The following is a 25,077-nucleotide window of genomic DNA, read 5'->3' as shown; positions in this document are numbered from 1 at the left end:
TCAGGATTCACCAATGGAATAACTCTGCCGGTTCAGTATGTACATGTCAGGGCAGATAATTCATTATTTTCCTCTAGGTTCTCAATCACCTGTATTGGAAATGGTTGTTTCAGGTGTTGATTAATTACAGCACCTGCAGACATATGTATTTGCCTTCTATTGTTAACTTAAGTGGTTTGTTTATAACAGTGCGTTCCGTATTGCAGATCTCTAAGTGGTACATCATAATCGAAGGGAACCATCTATTCTTGTGATTACCTCATGAACATTTATATTGAGTGGCCTATTTCTTTCCTCACCCAAAAAAGCATTCAAGGGAGGATGAACTTTTTGTAAAACAATACAACTGCATTAATCTTAGATGCATTGAAGGCACAAACAATATAGTTTTGTTTATTTTTTACTTTCCTATAGCAAAGCTAGTTTGAGCCTAAACATGTTTACAGTGTTAGTTTGTTTTCTCAGCTTACTCTCAATCAAATGCATGCTTTTTTTTCTTCACAAGTAACAATAACAGCATTGCCATCATCATATTTTTAGTACTAGTTTTTCTGATGTTTCACTGTCGAGGTTGTAAAGAATGGCTCTGTCAAGGGAGAACAGTAGAGTAACAAGGGTTACAAGTGACTTGGTACCTCAAAGCCTCTTTCTTTAGCAACTTAAGGTCCCAGTCCTTCTCCCACTGAAATCAATAGAAGTTTTGCCATTGATTTAAAGGAAAATCAAGCCCTTTATGAAACAGCAGTCTCTTAGGGATGATTTGCGGTTGACAGTAGCACAGATTAAAGTAGTAGTAGTATTGGGTTTTTTGTTTTTTTTGTTTCTGGTGAGAGAGACAGAAACAACACATTTTAGAGAACAATTTATTTTCTAATTCTGCAAGCCAAGATTGTCATGTATATTGCTGTATTTTGTATTCTTGGCAGTAATATTTCCTCTGTGTGCAGCACAATATTAAGATGGAGGACTATGAGAAATTCTGTGAAAAGCATCTTGCCAGGATCCAAGGAGAGTCAGTTCAAAGGGAAACCTCTTCATCTGCTCAGAAGAATATCTCACTTATTCAATTTCATGGCATTCCTGTGCTTTCACCTCTGGTAAGATTCCCTTGCCAATTAGGTATTTGTATTCAAAAAGAAGAGGACAACCATTTTTGTTCTTATTTCTATCTAGATAAGATAGGATTAACCTTGAGTAGTACAGGAGACCAGTACTTGTCTGTAATGTTGAGGGTCAAAACCAAAATGAAGGTGGCGGGATAGGGGGATTGTCATGCAATGTAGTACAAGAGGATTTTGTCATTGAACAAATTAGATTGTGGTGCTTATGAGTTGGCAATGCGTGCTGGGTGGACTCTTTTTCTTCCCTTCCTGCTATACTCAATGGTCTTTCTTCTCTAAAGGCTGCCCTTCCCCACTCAATAATACCCTCCTTTCTACAATATTCCACTCCACTATATCTATCTTACACTAGGGTAGATGTGGTGCATTTCATAGACAGAATTCTAACGGGTAGCAGCGGTGTAAGTTATAGTGTTAAAAGGGCATAGGTATTCTTTACCGCTGTCATTTAACTGATCCTTAACACTACAGCTACTACTGGTGGAGCTGGACCAGTAAGAAATTAAGGCTATAAAACCGACTAGCATAAACAAAGACAAACTTGCAACACAGCTATATATGTTCTTGGAGGCGCCCTGCTAGAGGCTTTTTCTATACAGAAGGTTTTCTGAAATCTTCTAACTGTTGCTTCTTGTATCAACAAAGCTACACCAGTTCAATGGTGTGAGGATCTGAGAAAAGCGTCAGTGCAGATGCAGCTCCCTTTAAACTGTTTCCTACTCTGTTGTAGGACTCTGAGTACTCCAGATTCTGATTTCACAAAGTAAACAGGGTAACTTTTTTACTTTCAAGCCTTTTATTCCTAACTACATTTCCTTGCTGTTAGATTATGTATGTATGTATGTTTGTGTATATTTATCATGTGGGAAACCAAGTAAATATTACTACTAAACACTTTCTTTTCAGTTGAAAAAAATGCTGATTTACCAATTATTTAACATTATTTGGGCTTGTTTAAAATAGTACTGGATAACAAGAAATAACACTGGGAAAACACATAGGGTGACTAAAGAGAATTTAGCTTTGGAACTTCTTTTATTTCAGCAAATGCTGTTTCTAGGACAAAGAAGGGAGCTAGAAGAAAGTAAGCTAGAGCAGGAAGAGTGATTGATTTATAAGACCTTGGAAGGGACTTGTGTGTTTAGGTCTGATAGTATGATGGGTCAGTGTGGAGAGCCCACATCCCAGCAATTAGACAAGGCTTACGAGTAGGAAACTGGGGTGAGAGTGGCCATTTGGGTGCTTGTGCGCTCTGTATACACCATTAAAAAGATCTCTTTACCAGCTCTGCATAGTCTGGTGTGGAAGGCCATCCAGTGAGAGAGCCCACATGATCAATTATTGAGTGGATCCTGTAAAGCTAAATCTCTCTGCACTTCATACGCATATGCTCCAATTCTTGGGCTTTATGTGGGTTGAATAAATTTTCCCTGGCTTGCCAAAAATGTTTATGATTAAAAAGAGACTAATCTTCAAACTGCATAAAATCTCCACAAACATATGTGCTCTCCCATTACATAGCAAGTTTTTAAAATATTTCTTATATTTAATTTTGCTTTTTGATAAAGAAAAGTCACTGATACTTTGTTTTTCAGCTGAGTCTTGAGAGAAAAAAGGAAATGCAGCAGGATAAACAAAAAGCACTTGATGTAGAGATCTGGAAGCAGAATTCCAGGAAGAGAGCTTTACTGAATCGTGTTCAGGAGATCGTGGAAAACGTGCAGGCAAGTTTGATGCAAGGTTTTTTAATTAGTTGTATGAAAATGTCTTCTCTACGCAGTCCAAGGGTCATTGAAGGCTAGTAAGATCTCTAATATAAACTTGCAGTTACTAGCAGTTTACTTTCTTTAGACCAACATTTGCTAGTAATTTATATTATATGATCTGGTGAACAATTACAGTGAATACATGTAATAGTTTTAAATAATGTTGTTAAGTTTTCAGTTGTGGTCCGTGCTCAGTTTGGTATTTGTAAAAATCAGCTAGTTTTTGTGGTATGGCTATTGTTTTCATAACACCATTTAAAATAGCTAGATAGATTTCCTTCGGACTGGTCACGACTATAAAAACTGTTAACTAGTGACATTACTCCTTTTTCCCCCGGAAACTAAACTTGGCAAAATAAATAAGTGCTGGTGTATGTTTTGAAATTTATATTGTAATTATCTTTTCTTGTGCAATGATGGGACTGTTCTCAGGGGTTAGACAGGCAGATACTTTAAATTAGTAGTTCTCAACGAGGGGTCTGGGGCCCCCTGGGGGGCCATGAGCAGGTTTCAGGGAGGCCACCAAGAAGGGCTGGCATTAGACTTGTTGGGGCCAGAGGTAGAAAGCCAAAGCCCCACTGCATGAGGCTGAAGCCTGGGGACCCAAGCCCCGCCACCCAGGGCTGAAGCCGAAGCCTGAGCAACTTAGCTTCGTAGGATTCCCTGTGGCATGGAGCCCTTGGCAATTGCTCTGCTTGCGGCCCTCTAATGCTGGCCCAAAACCCAGTAGTTGTGGGCTATGGAGGTTTTTATAGCATGTGGGCAGGCTTAGAAAGAAAAAGGTTGAGAGCCCCTGCTTTACAATTTTTTTTTTCTAAATAGGCTTCTTAAAACAGTGTAGTTTGGGTTTTTTAGTAGGATGTAATGAAGCCCTTGAACTAACCCACCAGCTCACTGAACACAGTTTGCATTGGGCTTAAGCTTTATTACTGAGGTGGCAAATGTAATCTATTGAGCTTCTTGTTTTGTTTACTAGTGTGTGCATGGAAACCATCACCTGACTTGGGATTTGAAAGGTAGACCAGGAGCATATGTTTAGAATACAAAAATAATGGTTTGCTGCCTTCTAGACCTCCTGCAGTTATTGGGCACTTACGTTGATACAACTCTGACAATCTTTTATTCTTCGCTTTAAATACCCTGTTGTCAGTAGCTGCACTGTTACCTATACCTAAAGAGGATTGTGAATTTATACAAAGGGGCAGATAATACTGAATGGTCTGTGCTCTTTTTTGTGTTTCTGTGTGTCAGTTGCTTGCCACAGAAGCAAGCTCTGGTTACATACAAGAAAACCTTTTTGTTTTTATTATGTCCATAAATGTCATTGAGAACTATGTATGTACTCTTTTGCATAATGCTTCTCTTAATTGGCAATGGGTTAATCTGAGTTGAAGTCTATTTAATGTTAATGTGGAAGTTATTTGAATTACATGTCAAATAAACGCCAATGATAAATTTATGTAACATCCTATTGTCCTGAACACTGTTCTTTAATTGGCAGTCATAATATTATTTAAAGAATATATGTTCAAATATCTGTTTTTCTTTTAATATAATTTTTATCATAGGTGGTTGGTCTGATGATAAAAACTTCTGACTAAACCAAATATTAAAATATATTTGTTGCATACTCCTCAAATTACCTTTGCCAGTTGGAAAGGTCCTGTTCTGCATCGTAGACTAGTGTAGTTGCCATAGTTCCGTTCGAGTTGGAAAATGCATGTCGCATTAAACTGACAGCAATCTAATTTTATAGATCAGAAGGCATATGTACTGAATCTTAATTAGAAAACAGAAGGGCTTTATTACACTGAATTGACATAATAATTTTCAGTTTTTCTTTGCAGGTCAGAAAGATGTCTAGTATGAGCAATTTGGATCAGTGGGAGTCTGAGAGTGGTCACTCTAATTCAGAATCAAAAGCCTCAAATGGCTTCACAGTGCTATCAAACATCAATTTGCCAAGTTCTATTGCATGCTGTGGTACTACAGACCTTGAAAAAACATTGGAAATTATGCCAGCAGACACTGCTATCCAGGTTACATCAAGTGGAATGGACTCAGTTAGAAGCACAGAAGAACATATTTCTCCTGAACAAAGTGAGAGCAACCTCTCAGAAAATATTGCTTGCCCAAAGATTACATCTCCTGATAAAACACAAAATATGGTTACTTCAAATGCACATGTAAACCAAGTGCATACGGAGGTGCCACCAGCTGGTGAGGAAGTACCTGATCCTTATGTAATGAGTCTTCAAAACCTTCTGAAAAAGTCTAGGGAGTACATAGAGAGAGAGCAAACCAGACGTAGCATAAGAAGTAATTCAAAAAGAAGTGTTAATGAAAATCATTCAGATAAAGAAAATGATGCAGTTAAAAGAAATGTGTCTGGGAAAGAGAGAGCGAGGTTTACAGGTAGGAGTTGTACTCCTCTGACACTTGATAAACCAAGTCTTAATAAATCAAATATTCTTCTCCAGGGTGCCTCTGCCCAAATAAATAGCATGAGTACATCAGCTTCACCCAGCTTTTCTAAAGTGGCTATACCTACAAGAGCTGGAACCCCCCCAGTTTTGGATTCGGATTCAGATGAAGAATTTAAAAATATCTCTACCTTTGATCACGACACTAGTATTGTCAGAAGCCTTACAGGTTCTTATGCCAAATTACCCAGCCCGGAACCAAGTATGAGCCCTAAAATGCACCGAAGACGTCCAAGACCTTCATCAATGGGACACATAGTTATCAATAACCCTGTGAATGCCTATGAATTAAGCCCTTTAAACAAGGGAAAAGCAATTGACTTGATCATACAAGATGTCACTGACCAAACCAATGCATCTGAACCTGTGCCAAAATTCACTGCTGACATCACTGCAGTTTGTTCTAGCAAAGCTCATGTTGTTAACAAGAATTCTTCAGAGACTTCAAATCACATGTGTCAGCATTCCATTAGTCAACTAGAGAGCGAAGGAATGATGGTGTCTTCCATAATGGAGGGAAAGCTGGATGGTAGAAGGCCATACAAAATGGATAGTACTATTTGTACTGTAACTCCAAATTTGCATGAGTCATATGCAGTCAGTCAGTCGATGGTGACTCAAAAGCTCGTAACTATGAATGGAATCAAGCCAGATAGTTTATTAGAAAAGACCAAAAGTAATTCACCCGTGGAACTCAATAAATCTTATGATGTAGAAAATCCATCTCCATTATTGATGCAAAGCCAGAATAAGCATCAGCAAATGGATACTCCAAATGTTTCTTCTGGAAATGAACACTTTGTAGAAAATGGTTTCGAAAAAGTGAAACGTAGGCTTGATTTAGATATTGATAGCTCACAGAAAGAGAACAACCCTTATGTTTTAACAGATGGAACAGAAGAGCAAGAGAAGTGGAGGTTGCAAGACCGAAGATGCCCCATAGGATCTGTTTATGGTAACAAGAATGAAACCTCAGGCAGTGGTACCAATGGTGAGATAACGTTTTCTGTAGTCAGTCTTTTTCCAAGTTGGAAAATTACCTTTAGTTAAAAATTTCATTTTAGAAAATAGGCCACTGTCTGTCATCTGCACCTTTAGTTTTTTGAGTATTCTCCTAGCTTGTGCATCATTTATGATCAAATGACAGGATACATTTCTATATTTTTAATCCACTAAACATTAAGTAAGGCCCTGTAGTAAAACAGGTTTTTCTGAAACAGAGACACTTGTGAAATTTTTAATAACAGAAAGAAAATCTAAATGAATTCTTGTGTGCCAGGGAAAGGTCAATAGGGCACCTAACATGAGTATGGTGGGCAGGACTATGATAGAGCAGTTTTTTGAGTTCTTAAAATGTAAGAAAACAGATGCACACTGCAAGTAAAAACATACATGCATTAAAATATCAGCTGCAAGTAACTTCAATATTACCAGGATTGGCGTTCTTCCAATTCAAGAATAAAAATGTCGTGTGTCTTTTTCTCTAATGAAGTCTGTAAAGGAAAATATCAAAACTAAGTGGAATAAATGTCTTTTGTTTACTCAAGCAAGTAGTCATATTCTTTTCAGAGCTAGTCTCTGAATGTGACTGCTTGAATCTGGGATTAGTCAGTGCCATTTATACTATCCCATCCATGGATGTGCTGATCTCAGAAATGAGAATATGAAATAAAAGAAAAATATTCTACTTCATGTGTTTGTGGAAATACCAGCGGTGGGTGCTGTATAACACCTAATGGCAAAATGTATTGAAAATGTAGAGATCTGTTTATCTAGCTTGCAGAACACTTAGAAAATATAAGAATATATGATTAATGCTTTATGATCAGGGCCGGCTCCAGGCACCAGCTAAAGAAGCAGGTGCTTGGGGCGGCACTCCGGCCGCTCTTGGAGTGGCACGTCTGGGTCTTCGGTAATTCAGTGGCGGGTCCCTCAGTCCCTCTCGGAGCAAAGGACCTGCCGCCGAAGAGTGGAGTGGTGCGGTGCAATTGCGCTGCTGCGGCTTTTTTTTTTTTTTTTTTTTTTTTTTTTTTTTTTTGCGCCGCTTGGGGCGGCAGAAAACCTGGAACCGGCCCTCTTTATGATGCATGTGGTGGTGGTTTTTTTTTTTTTTTTCTTTTCAGAAGAAGAGATTTTGAAAAATAAACTCTTGGCTTTTGAAGAAATGAGAAAGAGACTTGAAGAGCAGCATGCACAACAACTGTCAGTACTGATAGCTGAACAAGAGAGAGAACAGGAGAGATTGCAGAAGGTGAGGGAACAAGATAGGAAAATGCTAAGATGAGGTGTTTAGGGTTAACTGCTCAACTTGCTATTTTCGTATAAGGGACTGAAACAGTGTAGTCTTTCTCTGCATGTCATACTCAAGATGGATATTTAATAAATGTCTGAATTTGTGGGAGCTCTTTGAAGAATGACTGTGAAACCTTTGCTGAGCTTCCATGTTGGTCTGGCTAGCAGCATTTAGAGCATTGAGAAAACTCATGTAGCAAAAACAGGAGGCTTAGGACTAGTCTCTGTTTTAGTATAGAGATGAAAGGGTATTCCCAGGAGAGAGATGTATAATTGATGAATGCTTTCGTATCAAGCTGCAAAAGGCAAGAGATGCAATGGGGACTTAAACCTATCCTGGAAAAGCTAGACAATTACTGCACAGTCAGGTATTGGCTTGCATAACATATTCATGATCTATTAAAACAGCCAAAAGGGAAAGGAAGCCAGATGTGTATATTTGGGAAAGGCTGAGCTGCTGGGTTCCTTGCTGTATATTTATTCAGCACATCTGTTTTAAGTGCAATTATATCATTTCTTACATAGAGGTTAGTGGAAATTAAGATGCCTTTAGATCAGTGATTTTTCAACCTGTGGTCTGCAGACCCCTGGGGGTCCACAGACTATATCTAGGATTTCCAAAAAAGTTTGCACCTCCATTCGAAAAATTTTAGGGGTCCGCAAATGGGAAAAAAAGTAGTAGTTAAAGTGCCGATGTTGTATTGAAGCTTATGCCAGGATGCAATTGCTTGCTCAAAATGTATTTAAATTCCATTACGTAGAATCAAAGATCTGGTTTTATTTCAGACTTTTAATCTGCAGGAGATAGAAGAGCAGGAGAGAAGGTTAAAAGGAAAGAAGAGTGCTACAGCAGACACAGAAATACCCAAAATGACCATCAGCAGTGGGATGGAACTGGAGTGGAGAAAAATAAGCGAAAGTGGCTTGTTGGAAACAGTGCTGACTCAAGTGGAGACAATCCATAACACAAACTCGAACAGCACTGATAAAAGTAGGGGGCAAATATTAAAAGTTTACTGGGCACTGTAAAGCAGAATATCCCAGATGTACTGGCTGGTTCATGGTATTGATAATGGTAGCATCTCTGCTTCTTCACTGGTTGGAATCTAGTCCAGCCAGGAAGTACTGAAAGTTAGCACCTTACAGCTGCTGTTTAAAAATGTAAAAATTTATTAGTGGTCTTAGCAAGCTTATGTCCACTTTGCAGGATCAGAAACTACTTCTGTAATAAAATTCTGAAAGTACCTTCCTTGGTCATTTGCCTTTTGGATAAGATCTGGAATAGTATCATTTTACTATCTGACATGCCATCTACTGGAGACTTTTTCACACACTAGCATAGTGGTGGACCTTTTTCCACTTCGATTATGATATTTCTACATTTTGAATAAGAATATAGCGGATACAACACAAGGGAAAATGCTGGCAGCAATTTTAGTCCAATATATATCCCAATGTAAAGTAAATTCAAGAAAGATTTGGTTTCAATATAGAATGTTAGCTGTTATCTCTGTACATTAAAAAAAAAAAAAAAACTTCAGCTGTCATAAAACTAGATTTGTGTGTGTGTGTGTGTATAACTGGTGCATGACGTGTAAGCATTTGAATAGTAGTTTGTGTGCAGATGCTTCCTGTTTAGTACTCATTTGTTTAATCGTACATTCTGCTTTCATGTAGGTTTTGCCAACACTACCATGCCCAGTAGTTTTGGTTCAACAAATGAAGCTCCATTCTACCTGTGGGGACCATCTGGTAGTGGAATGTCAAAAATATCAGCATCCAGGCTTATTAGGGCCAAAACCAGGTGGTCTCAGGTGTGAAAATTAATTGACTTAAGCTTTTCTTTTTTTATTTTTTTAATTTTTTTTTTTCCTTAACCATCTAATTTTGTCAGGACAACTGCTACTGCAGGTACACATTAATAACTTCCAATCCAAAACTACTAATTGAGCCACAGTTCTTAGATGAATTTGTACTAGCAGACACAAGAAGAGAGCAGAACAATATTTTTCTCATTATAGTACAGACAAATTAATCCTGTAACCACATCTTTATTCTGTTAACCAAATTAATACTGGGGAGTTCTGGCTAGCCAAAGTGTATTTGGCAAAATTTAATACCTGGCTGTTAATACAAGATAGCTGTACAGACATTTTTGTTAAACAAGTAACAATCAATTTAACTTAATTTATTTTGAGAAATTAAAATTCAGAACTTTTGTTGGATTTGATATAGAAAATCTCTTAATTTTAATCTTTTTTTTTTTCTCTCTCAAAAGGCCTTCAATCCAGAGATGCAAATGAAGTTCAGTAAGATCACTGCCTTGGCAAAGGGATTTCTGACTCGTAGGCTCATGCAAACAGAAAAATTGAAATATCTTAGGCAAACCGTAAAAGTAAGGAGATAACTGTAAAGATGCTTGCTTTATGCATTTTTTTCCCCCTTCCTCCTGTTGGTTTCTGCCACTCCCTTTCAGCTGACAAATCAGATCTAGACTTTTTGCCAGAGCACAAAATTCATTTTACTTTGAGAATTAACTAATGACGTTTACTACATAAGTAATATAGCTCTGTCCTTTTTAGAGAATGAATTAACTACCCAACACATAGTTGTGTTAATTATTGCATGCTGCGTACATACCATTTTTTATAGTGTCCCAATAGTACCTTTTCCTGTGCTTTTTTTGAAGTGACCTATAAAACCATTCTAATACAGACTGAAGTTGGATAATTGTTTCTTAGATATATTCTTAATTATCTAGCATGCAAACTTTCAGTTGAAATGAACCTTGCATGGCAGAATATACCTTATTCGGACTTTCATATCTGCTGTCTTAACTTTTTTTAATCCAACTGTATTTTTCCTGGATCCTGAGTTAGTATGGCGGTTTCCTGTATCAAACTTGTGCTGTGATTTTGCAGCTTTCTAAATTTTCAAATAGCTAGATGCTAAAATTAGAGGCATCATCTAAGGTATTCCATTAATGTCTTCAATCTGCCCCTCTGTCCCTAATTAATTTCATATGAGGAGAGGAAGCTAAGGACAAGGGAGTGGAGAAGGGAAAAGAGAGATGAATGATTTACCCCGTGACTCCTGTTGCTCATCAAGGCAGCACACCGTCTCCATTAATCTGAATATTTCTTGGGTCTAACTTGGTATATTAGTTGCTCCTTTACAGCACAAGTGTGGAGAATGGTGTGCATGTAGGTACAAAGTAAAAGATGTTAGACAAGATACAGCATATAGGGGAACCCAATCTTGCAATAGTGAGAATGCTAAGTTACTTCTGCTTTGTTACAGGAGTAAGGCCAAGGAGGAGATGATCTAAGAGCCCCATTTTTTTATTTATTTTTTTATTTTTTAATTTTTTTTTAGAGAATCACGGTTAAATCCATGTCTGTTTAGCTACCTCCAGTCTCTGCCTACACCAGGGAATGGCAACCTTTGGCACACAGCCCGTCAGGTTAAGCCCCTGAGGGATGTGCTGGCCGCCACTTCCCGCAGTCCCCATTGGTCTGGAGTGGCAAACCGCAGCCACTGGAAGATGCAATCAGATGAACCCGCAGACTCAGCATGTAAACAAACTGGCCCAGCCCGCCAGTGGGCTTACCCTGGTGGACCGCATGCCAAAGGTTGCCGATCCCTGGCCTACACTATATCCTTTTCCTCTGAACTTTTGAGATTAAGGGAGCAGATGTATAAATGGTTTGAGATTTACTTCCACTCAGTGTGAATGATTAAGCATAGTACATAATTTTTCTTTTTATTTTTTTAGGATACTATGGAGTTCATAAAAAATTTTCAGTCTGAAGCTCCCTTAAAGAGAGGAACTGTTTCGGTGCAAGATGCATCCCTACAAGAAAGAGTGATGGCTCAAGTAATGTATATTCTAAGCTTTTCTTTTATAATTACTTCATTGTAAAAGAGAGAAATTATTTTATCTCTGCCAGAAATATCTGAAGACCTCAGAGGGTCAATATTTGAAATGAAAATTTTAACTATGGCCATTTTGTGCTGACACAAGTGGTTTTAAAATGTAGTTGCACCAAGAAAGCTTCATAAAAGCTTTGATTTATTTCAGCTGCGAGCTGCGCTGTATGACATCCATGATATATTCTTTATAATGGAAGTATCTGAAAGAATGAATATTCTGCGTCATGATCGTGAAGTTCGCAAAGAGAAAATGTTGAGGCAAATGGTATGTTCCAAGTTTTTATCCAGTTAGGAAAGTGTATATTTTTGTCACTAGTTAAGTATCTGTTGTTAATGATTGGAGTAAGATACAGATTTTTTTTTTCCTGACCCAGTAAGAAAAATAAAACCTTTAGCTTTTTTGAAAACAATCTTCCTGATAATTGTGTGGCTTTAGCTGTGGTGCTCCAGTAGTTAAACTTGTTCAGAAAGACTCCAGTCTACAGTAGGGACTTGGTGCCTGGATGCTTCCAAAATGTATGCATGTGTCTGTCTCAGAGAGAGAGAGAGGAGAGAAGTGATGGAATTATTTTGATAGCAAGAGAAAAGGTGCACATAACTTTTTTTTTTTGTTGGTTTTGTTATTTTAAATTAAAGTTTGAAATGTAGCTTTTTTTTTTAAACATCACCATGTAAACTAAAGAGTTGCATTAAATCTTTTAAAGCAGATTTTATAATGAAAAGTGACAATCTTTTAATTAAGGTGGGTCACATGGGGCAACTGTAATAAAAATAGTAACAAATATTAGTATCCACTTCTGTGTTTTTGTAGGCTAAAATAAAGACTCCACGAGAGAGGGTGACGCTTTCGACAGCTACACAGAAATCTCTGGATAGGAAGAAGTACATGAAGTATGTATGTGTTTAATATTTTTTGGTAGAGAGAACTGGAAGGAAGGGAGTAGTTGTTTGAAATACAGCTGAATCTTTTAGCAAAATGGTTTCTTACGGATTTTGGAAGACTCTCATTTGCTAGAAAATCTTTATATGTAAGATTGCTTTTTACATAAGTGTATTGAATTCTATTTCTTCATAATGGCATTTTTTTTATATAGACATTCAATATATTTGTTACCATGCTGAAAACAAGATAAACACTCATCTTGTTCTCTGTACCTACTGGCTTTTATCTAATTTTCTCTGAAGTCTGATCACCAGAATCATGGTTTACGTTTATCATTGTCCAAATACCCTCTGTATTTGCTGTAACAACTCAAGTGAATCACATTACTGCAGTTAGTGGTGTTGGTGACATTCCTGCTGAGTTAGCATTAATGACCCAATGCCGCACCATGGCTGTAGGGAACTCTTTCCCATCTGAGATGCCATTCTTTGGATAAGGTAAAATTTGCTTGCTTGTTGCCAATAAAATCCATAACAGCTTTTGGAAAGATAATGGTTGCCCCACTGCCATGACTGTATTAAGTTTAGGTAGCTGCATCCTGCCTACGAAAATTTCCTCTAGTTCTCAATTGATATAATATTCTTCACTCTGTCCTGAGCTGTGTGTAATGTTAAAGTGCTGTTTCAGTGATGAATGAAGTGACTCCTGTGTGACTAGTCTGTAGTTGGTTTGCAAAACATGAGTGCTGTATTTTTGTTGTTTTCATGGCTTTCTCCAAAATTAGCTTTGTATGATAAGAGATGCATGCATGTTGGTAGGAGTGCCTTATGGCATAATGGAGACAATTGCTTCTGTTTGTGTTGTAGTTGGAAAGTGTAGTCTGTACTGTACGTAATTTTGCCAAAAGAGTGGCAATAATACTGTTCAGGTGGCTTCCTTTTATTTTTATAGCTTCTTGTCTGACAATTTTTTATAATTTTTTTTCTTAAGAAACGTTTTAAAAGTATTTGGATACTTACACTTTTTTTGTTTCATTAGGGCTGCAGAAATGGGAATGCCAAATAAAAAATTAATCATAAAACAAAATACACCAGAAGCAAGGTCAGTGAAAATTACTTTTTTGTAATTAACACTAAAATGTTCTTAACTGTTTTATAATGCTAGGTCTATTGACTGACTGCTTGCCATCAGCTAGTCACCTGTCATCATTGCCCCTGGGTAATGGAGAATGCACAGGGCTAAACTATTATATGAAAAGTTATTCACTTGCCTAAAGTAAATAAATAGTACTTTTCCAGCTTCAGTTTCTCAAGATTAATATCCTCAAACATGACCTTTCTTGTCTGTGTTTATTTCACTCAGTTGGTCCAGTTCCCAAGTTTCTCAAGTGTTCGGTGCAGTGGTAGCATCTTTAAGCAAATGCTTGATGCTATTTTTAAAACAGTATGATATTGTTCTCTCCACTTCCCCAGACATGAACCTTCATGTAGCGAGCTGTAGAAAAGTCTCAAAACGGGGGTTATTTAAAGAGATTCTCAAGCTTCAGTAGCATTCTTGCCTCTAAATCGTAAAGAGAGAGAGATTCATGTCCTGCACCTGGCCACTATCTTATACTCTGTGTTAATAAACTAGTAATGAACTGTTAGAGGTGCTGTCTTCCAGATGACATCTGTCTACACTAGAGAATATTGGCTAATACCAGTTCAGATGCTTAGAATGATGTATGTATGCTATTTTACAAGCAGTGCATAAAACATTTCACAGGTATGCCCTCTACTGGTATGATTGCATCATCTCTGAGCAAATCTTAAAAATAGCTTTGCCTGCTTGATTTCAAACAGTGCCAGTGTTAGTTTGATAAACCTGAAGCACTGCAGCTGTACTGTTTAAGTGGGGCCTCCCAGGACAATCCCATGACCACAACAAGGAGCCACTGGTCATGTCATTCCCAAACAAACATAGTTGTACAAAGCAACAGAGAGTCCTGTGGCACCTTTAAGACTAACAGATGTATTGGAGCATAAGCTGTCGTGGGTGAATACCCACTTCGTCAGACGCATGCCCACAAAAGCTTATGCTTCAATACATCTGTTAGTCTTAAAGATGCCACAGGACTCTCTGTTGCTTTTTACAGATCCAGACTAACATGGCTACCTCTCTGATAGCTGTACAAAAAATTTAATTTAAAAAAATTACAAAAATAATAAAAGCAAGATCTGTCTTCCCAAGAACCACCGTGTGAAGTTGTTGATGCTATTTATTGTGGACTGCAGGCCAGTCTGTTGAGCTGCAGAGGCAAGTTATGGCCTCTGCCATGGCTCGTGTGTAGTTCTGCCCCCACAGTGTGTGAGTGTTGCTCTACAAACAGAACCAAATAATTCAAATAAACCACGCGGAGAGGGGTGGACAAGAGGGCCGCATCATAGTAATCGGTGAAAATATTTATTGCTCGTATGAACCTGCTCCAAGTTTCTTATAGGAAGCCTTATCATAAGTGCCACAGCAAATGTTGGAGGAGGTGCTGTGTGTGGGTCTGCTATACCAGGGTAATAAATGTATGCACACAGAACTGTTGCAATAACAATTGGTGCTGGAAATGTGTAGCTGCTCTGTTTCTAAATTGAAACAGTTCAGTCCTTTAGTATAGACACTTGTGAAACAGATTCCTTCTTTCTGTCTCTGAAGGCTATTTCAGTGCTTTTCTTGAGTTTTAATGGTTGCCACACACAACTGGATGCTCTCTGCATTGGCAACATGTAACCAAACACTGTGCTGGCTTCTTTGGGATTCTTGGAATATGGAAGGCAATATATAAAAATCAAACTTATTTAGAAACAAAATAGACAACACTAATACAGATTTTGTTTTTAACAGAGTACTTCAGCCAAATCAAGGACAAAATACTCCAATTCATAGGCTTCCTTGCAGGCAAGGGTAAGAGTGCTGTATGTGTTTTAATGCACAACTTAAAGGTTGAAAGCAAATGCAATATCTGAATCAAATAATTTCCAAGTAAGAGCTACATGCATCAATGCAAATATTGTTCAAATGCAAAATGGCTAACTTACAATTCATGATGAGACAATTCTTAAAGTTCCTAGCTATTGTTTTTCTTATATTGTAAAGGAAAAAATGCAGTGCTCTTTCTCTGTTTTTCATTTACACTGTGTTCTGACATCTGTATTTGTAACATTCATTCCATTAAGTTTTGCTTCCACTTAGTGAAAGGGAAATATGACTTTATAAGAAACACTTGCCTCCTAAATAATGCAACATGTACTCATTAGATCAGTTTCTTGAATAGAGTAGTAAGAAAAAAAGTGTGCATAGAGAGTTTCTCCTATTAAGGTATATGCATAATTCCTAGTAATATTAATAGGAGTTTCAGAAGTGCACATTCTGGAAGAGACTCCACTGTTATCACTTACAGATGTTTTCATACCAAGAACAGTTTGATAGTGTTTTTCTTTATTGGATACAATCTCTGGATTTTAATGCAAGTGACTTATTAACTCTTTTATATTTAATTAGAACCCCTAAGACCTCAGTGAAGGGGGTTGAGCAAAATAGAAAGAAGTCCTCAGAGAGCAGAGTGCCTAACAAGGCAACTTCAGGTGTGTAGAAAATGGGTTCTTGGATCTCTTTTAAAACAAAGATATGAGTGAGTTACTAGTATCAAGAAAATTTAAATGGGATATCTTGTTTTCCTTTTCTTGCTGCTGTAGCTTTGCTATAATACACTTTGACTAAGTCAACCATCTTTCTATATGTTTATAAAAACAAAAAATGGGAGTAACTTAATAGTACATTTTCAAATTCTATAAAAGACACGTACAGTTTAAGATTACTGCTTAAATTCCTTCTCTCACCAAATGCCTGATCGCCAAAAATATGCAATTTTTAGTAATATATGTAAAAACCCACTAATCATAAGAGACCTGCAGAACTGGAGTAGATAGATCTAGACTCTGACCCGGATATTTATATTTTATGCCATTTATTCCTATGTCTTAATCTATGGAAGACTTGTCCTCAGAAAGAAAAACTCAGAGGACATGACATGGATTTTCAGAAAATTTACTAGCAGGAATATTATATGAATTCTTTACTTTAAAACATCTTGTAAAATGCCATGCTGTATATTTGATATTAACACAGACAATTTACGATCCTTTTCCCTCTGATATACCCAACGCTGTGCATGTCAGTTTTAGATGAGGGTAGTCCAAGTTCCAGATATGGAATTTAGTGGTTGGTTGGTGTTTTGTTTTTGTTTTTTTAATGAAAAGGGGTTTGGACGGAATGCCTAGCTATTCATAGATCTGGTTTTGTCCATTCCATGCCTCAACAAAATATTAGTTGAAGCAAAAATTTTCTAATACTTTTCCACTTTAAAACTTGAATGTAAACAGTTGTGATTGATTAAAACAAAGTAAAAGCTTTTTACTCAATTGGTCTTTGTCATCTACTACAGAAATACGATTTAGGAACTTAATTCATGTAACTCACTTCTAAAATTAATGCATTTATATGGTTGGGTACCTATTAAAAATTAGGAACATCTGGGATCCTATTCAGGAAGGAAAATCATGATTTTTTGGGATGCAACAAGTGAGCTATAGAACTCTGGATAGAAAAATCATACAATCTTGTTGCATATAGGGGGCAAGTTCAAATTCAAACTCCCCGCCCACTGCTCGGATACTAACTATTTAGCTAACGAGAGCTGACAAAAACACAGGTCAAGGAATTGTTCAGACTTGTAAGGTCACTCAATTAAAATTACAGAAACCATGCTCTGAAGAGTCAATATTCTGGCCTGCTTGGTTTAGCTAGTCGTAACTTTCTTATGACATTTTGATACTCAGCAGTGAAAATAATCCTATTTATGATAATGGCTCCAAATTTTGTCTGGCCTGCCTTCATGACCCTTTGATGAATTGCTGTAAAATTACTGTATGTCTCATAATAGCCATCTGACAGTTGTTTCGAACTGGTTGTATGGAGGTGTGGTTTTAGTTATGTAGTATAACTATCTCCTTATTTCATCTAGAGCGTTTGAGCATCAGTGTTTCCAGGACATTTGTATTTGGAAGTGCTGATACTACAAATAATAAATCAGGCAATATCCATCTGTGCTAAATTAACAGCAGTGCATTGCCACATCATTATCTGGAAGAAGCCCTAACAAGTGTAAAATAAATAATCTGAATATTTGTGCAGTATTTAAAAAGCTTAAACTTGAATTAATACATGTAAATAAAACTTGAATTATCATAGAATCAGGGTTGGAAGGGACCTCAGAAGATCATCTAGTCCAACCCTCTGCTCAAAGCAGGACCAATCCCCCACTAAATCCCCAAATGGCCCCCTCAAGGATTGAACTCACAACCCTGGGTTTAGCAGGCCAATGCTCAAACCACTGAGCTATCCCTCCTCCCAATTATGTACATGTTTGAACTAAATCGAATAGTTTACCAAATTATTAACAGAACAATTTATTCAGTTATAAAAAAAACACCCTGAGTTTGGAATATAACAGACTGAGTGTTCAAAAGATGCACTGTAAACTGTTTAATGTGGGTGAGGCAACAAATTGTTTCCAGGGAGTGGTCATGCCCAAATAAACACAAATCTTTTTAAAAATATATATATCTTTTTACATTAATTTGTTTAGCTTTCAGTATAATTTATCTTACATTTGTGACTGTGCTCCTGAAAATGAAGACTCAGCACTGGCTTGCTCTAGGCAGAGTATAGGCATATTTCTTCCCGTAACTCTGCAAGTGCATGTCAGTACTGACTTGCTGTTTTAGTTTTTGACATTTCTTACGCACAGACTGAAAATGATGTGGTGGCTTTGTTGGGGCTAGGATGTGGCAATCGGACTTAATCTTACTTCTGACCCAATCAGAACTTGAATGTATATCACTAGATGTGAAATGCTCATGTATCAGCCCATCTACTCTTTCTTCCATTTTTTTTTTTTCCTGACTTCATCATTTGAAATTCCATATCCAAAGCTTGGTCTTTCTCTCTTAATTACAACCACTGATTGAATATCTTTTCCCCTCTAGTACACAAAATAATTTTTCATTTAGGACCACTAATTGAACACTTCTGTTTTTGTTGTGTCCTACTTTTGCCTTTAATATTGAGCTTTGGAAAAAAAACTGAATTTCAAATTAAGTGTCTGACTCCTCTAATTCTGGATCTACATGCCCACTTTTGTCTTGGTTAAGAGAAAGAGTTGGGTTTTTTGTTTTGTTTTTTAAACTGGAATACTAAACATACTGGGCACGTTTTGAAATCTAGAGTTGCACTGTTGCTGAACGTAGCTGGTACTTAACAGCAGAGAAACAATAAATAGCTTTCTGCTTTTTCCATCAAGTATGTAGGTTGGGAGTATAGACTAAAAGCCAAAACCTTAAGGAAATGTCCTAGAGAAATTACTAGAAAAGGAGAAACTTTTTATAATTTTTGCAGTTCTCTTAACTATCATATACACAGACATTAATATAGAATTGTATCTCTTTTATATATATCCCTTGAATTCTATACAGGGTTAAACTATAAAAAGATGAATTTGTAATAAATTCTGTGGACTCATACTAAATTTCTATATAGCCCAATTGGTTTCATTCCTACTGAATTCTCTAAGAGTTTTCTATAAGGATAAGTAAAATCTTTCTATATACTCTTTCTCTTTCACATACACTCATGGCTATTAATTGTTGTGTACATTGATTTTAATGGGAAATAAGACTGCTTTTTGTTTTTTAAAGGTAAAATCCAGATCATTGGTGAATGTAGTCAAAACTGTCACTTTATTTCCTGAATGTAGGCTTTGATCCATGTAGTGTGCACATGAGGGTTGAGAGTGTAGTGTTGAGGCACTGATAAGGTACCATGCTCATCAGCCCTGTTACTTCATCTTATTGGACCATGGGTAAGCTGAGGGGTGCAGGTATTGCACGTTGCTGGGTCAGCAAGAACACTTCTGTGACAAGGTACTGATGTGGTAAGACCTTTAGAATTTCCGAAGCTGCCTTGCTCTGTTTCTTATAAGTGCAGCTCTTAAGCACCCATAAGTATCCACTTCTCCTTGCTGCCAGTCAGAGTAACAGAACATACAAATGGCATCTACTCGCATCATCCTATACAGTGGATTGCATGCAAGTACCTAAGACCTGGCCTTTCTCCACTCCCCTTCCCACCCTCTCAGCTCACTGCTGAGCACTGTGCATATTTTGCTACACAGGTGTGTGGAAAATGTTGAGGTCTAGCCCTTTGCCCAGGAGCTTGCAACAACTGAGCTGTTAATCTTGAAAAATGCTTGTTCCCAGCATGGTGGAATTCTTCCAGATTCACAAAATTGAGATAGCTCTCTTTGTAGAGGCATAAGCTAAAATGTGACTCAGATCCTTAGTATAAGAAGGACTCTGTTTGATGGCTTTTGTCAGGGTTCCCTCCCCGCTCTGAACTCTGGAGTACAGATGTGGAGACCCACATGAAAGACCCCCTAAGTTTATATTCTACCAGCTTAGGTTAAAAACTTCCCCAAGGCACAAATTCCTTTCCTTATCCTTGGACAGTATTGCTGCCACCAAGTGATTTAAACTAACATTCAGAGAGGGGCCACTTGGAGCCCTGTCCTCCCAGGTCCCTTCACCCCTGTTCCTGGGGAGGCTTGAGAATAATATACCCACCAGATAGGTTAACAAGTTGAGCACAGACCAGACCCTTGGGTTTTTAGTGTCCTAAAAACCCATCAGGTTCTTAAAAGAAGAACTTTACTTTTTTTTTAATAACTAATAATTAATAATAAAAAGTACCTCAGTAAAATCAGGATGGAAAGTAATTTTACATGGTAATAAAAAGACTTAAAACACAGAAGATTCCCCTCTAGGCTTAACTTTAAAGTTACAAAACAAGAACAAACCTCCCTCTTAGCATAGGGAAAATTCACAAGCTAAAACTAAAGATAATCTAATGCATTTCCTTGCTATTACTTACAATTTCTATCATTTCAGTAGGAGCTGGATTACCTGCATGGTCCCTCTATTTTTGTCTCAAGAGGGAACACACAGAGAGCACAAAGCTTACCCTCCCGCCCCCGGAGTCCCCTCCCCCCCCGTTGGTCCTTCTGGTCAGGTGCCAACTAGGTTATTTGAGCTTCTTAACCCCTTACAGGTAAAGGAGGGATTTTGTGTTACCCTTAGCTGTATCTTTAGATAGATAGATAGATATAGCTATATATCAAGAGAGAGAGAGAAAACACGAACGAATGAACACACAAACTTAGTCTGGTTGCAAATTTCAACTCGGAGACCTGTAATAAATTATCTCCTGAAAAGACAGTTTGTTATTAGGATTCAAGTATTCTCTGACTTGTATATTTTCCCTATCTTTGTTCTAGTCTGCTTAGGTCTATAGCCTCCTTCTTGGCATGGATGTAACACCTCAGGTAGTTTTGCTAGATACACTAGAGCTAAAGGGAAAACATACCCTCTTACTGTATGTCCACCTCACCTGTTCCTATAGTAAAACCTGTTAGAGGAGCTTTGGGGAGGAAATTTCCAAGAGGATCTCCTCAGAGTTCCTTCTCTTGTTTGTGTGTGGTGGCGAAAGGAGGGTTTGTGTCCTCATCCCCTTGAAATAAACTGGATGATGTTGCAGGAAGCTAGGACCATCTTCATGAAGGTGTTCTATTTTTCCACCCCCTCCCTCATCTCCATTGGAGCTGTGCTACCAGGATGACAACTCGTCTGCAGCTGTCTTGATGAAAGTGGGGTTGAAAGGGAAGTTTATTTGTGAAAATTAAAATAGAGACACTAGGAGAAGAATGTGCACCTTGCTCCTGGTCTACCAACTGCTTCCCTCTGACCTGCTCAGGTTTTACTCCTCACCCTGTGTGGACTCCATGGGGTGGGGTGAAAGGGATGCTGTGGAGGTGCTGAACCTCCGTTCCCTTTTACATGCAGAGGGTTTCCTCTGTGCATGGATATTTGAGGGTGGGGGAGATCAAGCCCATAAATAACTTACTGAAATACTACAATTAAAATTTAAAACGCTAATGTATTTAGGTTGTGCATTTATGCTTTGCATTGTTCTTGCTCAGTCTGTCTGTCTTGGGTGGTTCTTAAGATTTTTCTGCCTTTGAAGGTGGGAGTTGGGGTGGTGAGGAGGAATGAGTTTTTTATATTTGCCTGACAGGGATGTAATGTATTAAAATGATGGTAGATATTCATTGTATAATAGTGAAGAGTTAGGCAGTTTAGAATAGTAAAATGATCCGTAGTAGTTAAAATGCTTAGCTAATGTTATGTAATCAAGTGTTATAGTACAATATAGAAACCATCATCATTTCAAGTTTTCTAATCTTTTAAAAATTTATATATTGCAGTTATAGGTGTTTTGGAGTAGCAGGAAAGCAAGGGGAACACTTACTGAGGAAGAAAATGCTATAATTTATAGTTATTTACAAGCCTTTTTACAACTCGAATAACCTGTTTTATTCATACATTTTAAGGTATTTGAGATATAGAATAAATTATGAAAAAAGTTAATTTTTAAATCTATTTAAAAGCATATTTGAACAAGTTTGTGTATTCCTGTCCTTACATTTTTGGGGTTTTATTGGACAATTCTTTTATAAAAAGAACAGTCACAGTCATGAATGTTAACTTTTTGTTTCTGCTTTATTTTTAGGAGTATATGCAGGAAGAATCCAAAGAAAGAAGCCAAATGTTGTGACAATTTAAGACGTCAGCACTCGCTCGGATAAAAAAAAAGGCTATTTTAATGCAATAGTCTCTTTAGCATTGGTTCAGATCTTGCATCTCCTATATGTATGCTTTGAATTGACAAACGTACACATTTAACATATTTTGCATATTTTAAGGACATAGGTTTTTATGGAATGATGTTAAAGTAATGAAGAGGGCTACAAATAAGTTCTTGTACTCATGAAAACAAATTGCATGTTACAAACCTGTTCAGATTACTGCAGACATATGTCCACATTCAAAATGCTCTGTTGTAGAAAAGAATATAGTGCAACATTGTTTATTTGTATCTTTTTGCCATCTCTCTGACTTATATACAGTGTCATGCACTTTTTTGTACTATAGGAAATATATTTACAATTGCAGTTCATACACATTAGTCTGTATAACTGATTTCCTATGTGTACATATTTTAGCCTTTTACCCTAAAATTAGAGAAGTAGAAAAGATAATTTATTCAACTGTAACAATACTGTGCTTTTTTCTTCTGTATGTTTGAGAGCAGCATCACTGAGCGTATCATTACATATGAATGTGCTAACCTCTCAATTTAAATACTAATGACAGATATTGTTACTCATTTCTATTGACTGTTTGCAGACATGGATCTGAGTTAATTGCTGGCATACATGTGCAATTCTATTTACATGAATGAAGTTGTACCTGTTCTCATGGGTGGTGAATTTAGGCCACTATGATGAAACATTCCAGACAATTTTTCCTCCATACTGTTTACTGCATTTTCTAATTCCAAACTACATTTTGATCAAGATGAAGTATAATTAAGATGTAGCAATTCTATGATACTGTACAAGAGTTCTAAAAGGAAAACCTTTAATTGTCCTCAGCAGTCGTACAGATGACTGTTTCACACCATTATGTGTCTTAAGGTTTTATTTTTGACATTCCTAGATCTACTTTACTGTCTAAACAAGTAACTTGGAACAGTTTTTTATTTAAAAAAAAAAAATACTGTCGTCAGTAACAGATCCAAGCACTGAAGCCATGCTTCCATGTTCTGAGTCCCTAAAACTTCGCAAGACTTAACTTCCAAAACACATTCCTGTTTGCCCCTGTCTTTTTGACTATTTCAGCCATTATGAATATGCTTCTTTGAAGAGAGAGGCTGCTTAGTAATTTTAATCTTGATAATGAGTTTCTTTGAATCTTTCTTTGGTTTTCAAATAAAATAGAGAAAATCTTGCCCCTGTGTATATCCATCCTTAAAGGCAGGTATTATTCAGTCAATAGTATACTTCTGATCCCCACAGCTTTAAGGTGGTAGAGAGGAGGACTGTTTAAACAAAATAATTTACATGTTTAATGAAAATGTCAAATTTTACTGTTTCATTAGTATGTGTTTGCTATAACTTTGGTGGTGTTAATCCAGGTGGGCATTGGTATAACAGCAGACTTGACCCAAAATATTATCAATATTCATTAAATATCTTAATATAAAAATTAAATAGTTGTAAGGAAAAATGCCTTAATACAAAAATGCATGTATGAATTAACAGAACTTGTTTGGGGATGGCCTTAAACCTACAAGTTATGGTTTGCATCTACAAATCAGTACCTTATCCTGTACCTTTTGTTGCATTATTATAAGCAAATGTTACTTATCATGCAGTATTTTAAACTGAGACAGACATGTACTTGAAAAAGAGGCAATACTAATACGAAGAAATATTGAGAGGATTAACAGACTACTCAGTGGTTGTGTACTGTGGTCTTATTTGAAGGCTCTGAGGCAGATCCTCAGCTGGTCTTACTTTACACCAGCTGAAGACCTGCACCTATCTGTTTTAAGCACTATTGTTCTTTAGTTTCCCACCATAATACAAAGATTTATTACGATAATTTGAACTTCTTGGATTCCTAGTCATTTTCAAAACTTTGTTTTTGTTCTTAAATTTTGCATTACCTTCTTTGTTGTTCTTGAAATATTTTCCTCTACAAAACTAAGTTAGAATGACAAGTGAAATGCATCATATTTTATTAAGAATTCTAGACTACTTTGCAGGTTGCAACTTTAGACTGGCTTACTTGCTGTTGTATGTTAGTGCTAAAAATTGTTCGTAGATGTTTTCTGTACTGTTAATTAGCATTTGAGGCAATACGTAAAAAGTAGGCTCAATCTAAATATTTAAAAAATGAATGTTCAACTTTTTGTTCATATTTCTTATCTAAACCTTTTTTACTTTAAGAATGTTTCAAAGTTTGTGTACTAAAATATCCATAGCAAAATTTTTTTTAACTTTCATAAGGCCTTCTTGACAAGTGCCAGAATTTGGTTTTGTAATTTGATATATTTTGTATTTATTTATACATATTTAATTTTCAATTCACTTTATTTTTGTGGAATGTAATGTCATTATTATAAAGTGTATTTATTTTTTGTACTTTATTGCATTTTCACTAGTCTTGCCCCTTTTGTTAAATATACTGCAAAATAAACTTTTTTTAATCTTTAAATATTTGCATTTTTCTGGATTAAATAAACACGTGAGAAATTCAGGAGAAAGCGGACTTGAAATAATACAGGACCAAGGGATCCAAATTATTTTGAAATCAAAGAGTTGAAATTTAAGAAGCAGCAACATTATAGCGTCACCAATTTGATATGACACCGTTTCCACCCAGTCCTGCATTCCTTTTGCACTTAACTCCTGTGACTTCAGAGAGGATTCTGGTTGTTTAAACAGTGCAGGATTGGACCCTTAAATTGCTGCTTATTCTGAATGATTAATTACAAAATGTGGGAGAACGATGCAATATGAACAATATATATTTTATACTTAGGCAAGTTGT

At 36.8% G+C, this 25,077-nt stretch overlaps 1 protein-coding gene across 5 annotated transcripts; it reads left to right on the top strand.

Moving 5' to 3' along the window:
- The first annotated feature begins 401 nt into the window (after positions 1-401).
- CCP110 (centriolar coiled-coil protein 110) lies at positions 402-24,741 on the top strand. 5 transcript variants are annotated; one of them, XM_050968896.1, is made up of 14 exons: positions 402-1,097; positions 2,717-2,845; positions 4,735-6,361; positions 7,494-7,621; positions 8,464-8,653; positions 9,340-9,476; positions 9,941-10,057; positions 11,438-11,539; positions 11,744-11,860; positions 12,407-12,486; positions 13,517-13,579; positions 15,353-15,412; positions 16,010-16,092; positions 22,190-24,741. In XM_050968896.1, exons 1-14 carry the CDS (start codon positions 960-962, stop codon positions 22,240-22,242), a joined length of 3,024 nt encoding a protein of 1,007 aa, XP_050824853.1. In that variant the 5' UTR covers positions 402-959; the 3' UTR covers positions 22,243-24,741. The 5 variants fall into 5 exon arrangements, 4 of the variants coding, with proteins under 4 accessions (XP_050824853.1, XP_050824854.1, XP_050824852.1 ...); XM_050968897.1 differs by lacking the exon at positions 16,010-16,092; XR_007776416.1 differs by lacking the exons at positions 402-1,097; positions 2,717-2,845 and adding an exon at positions 21,885-22,010 and having other exon boundaries at positions 4,466-6,361; positions 8,449-8,653; positions 22,190-22,269.
- Positions 24,742-25,077: the final 336 nt, after the last annotated feature.

This window comes from Gopherus flavomarginatus, chromosome 9 (genome assembly GCF_025201925.1).
Source record: "Gopherus flavomarginatus isolate rGopFla2 chromosome 9, rGopFla2.mat.asm, whole genome shotgun sequence".
Classification (NCBI taxonomy): Eukaryota; Metazoa; Chordata; order Testudines; family Testudinidae; genus Gopherus; species Gopherus flavomarginatus.
This window is presented reverse-complemented; position numbering and strand designations above follow the sequence as displayed.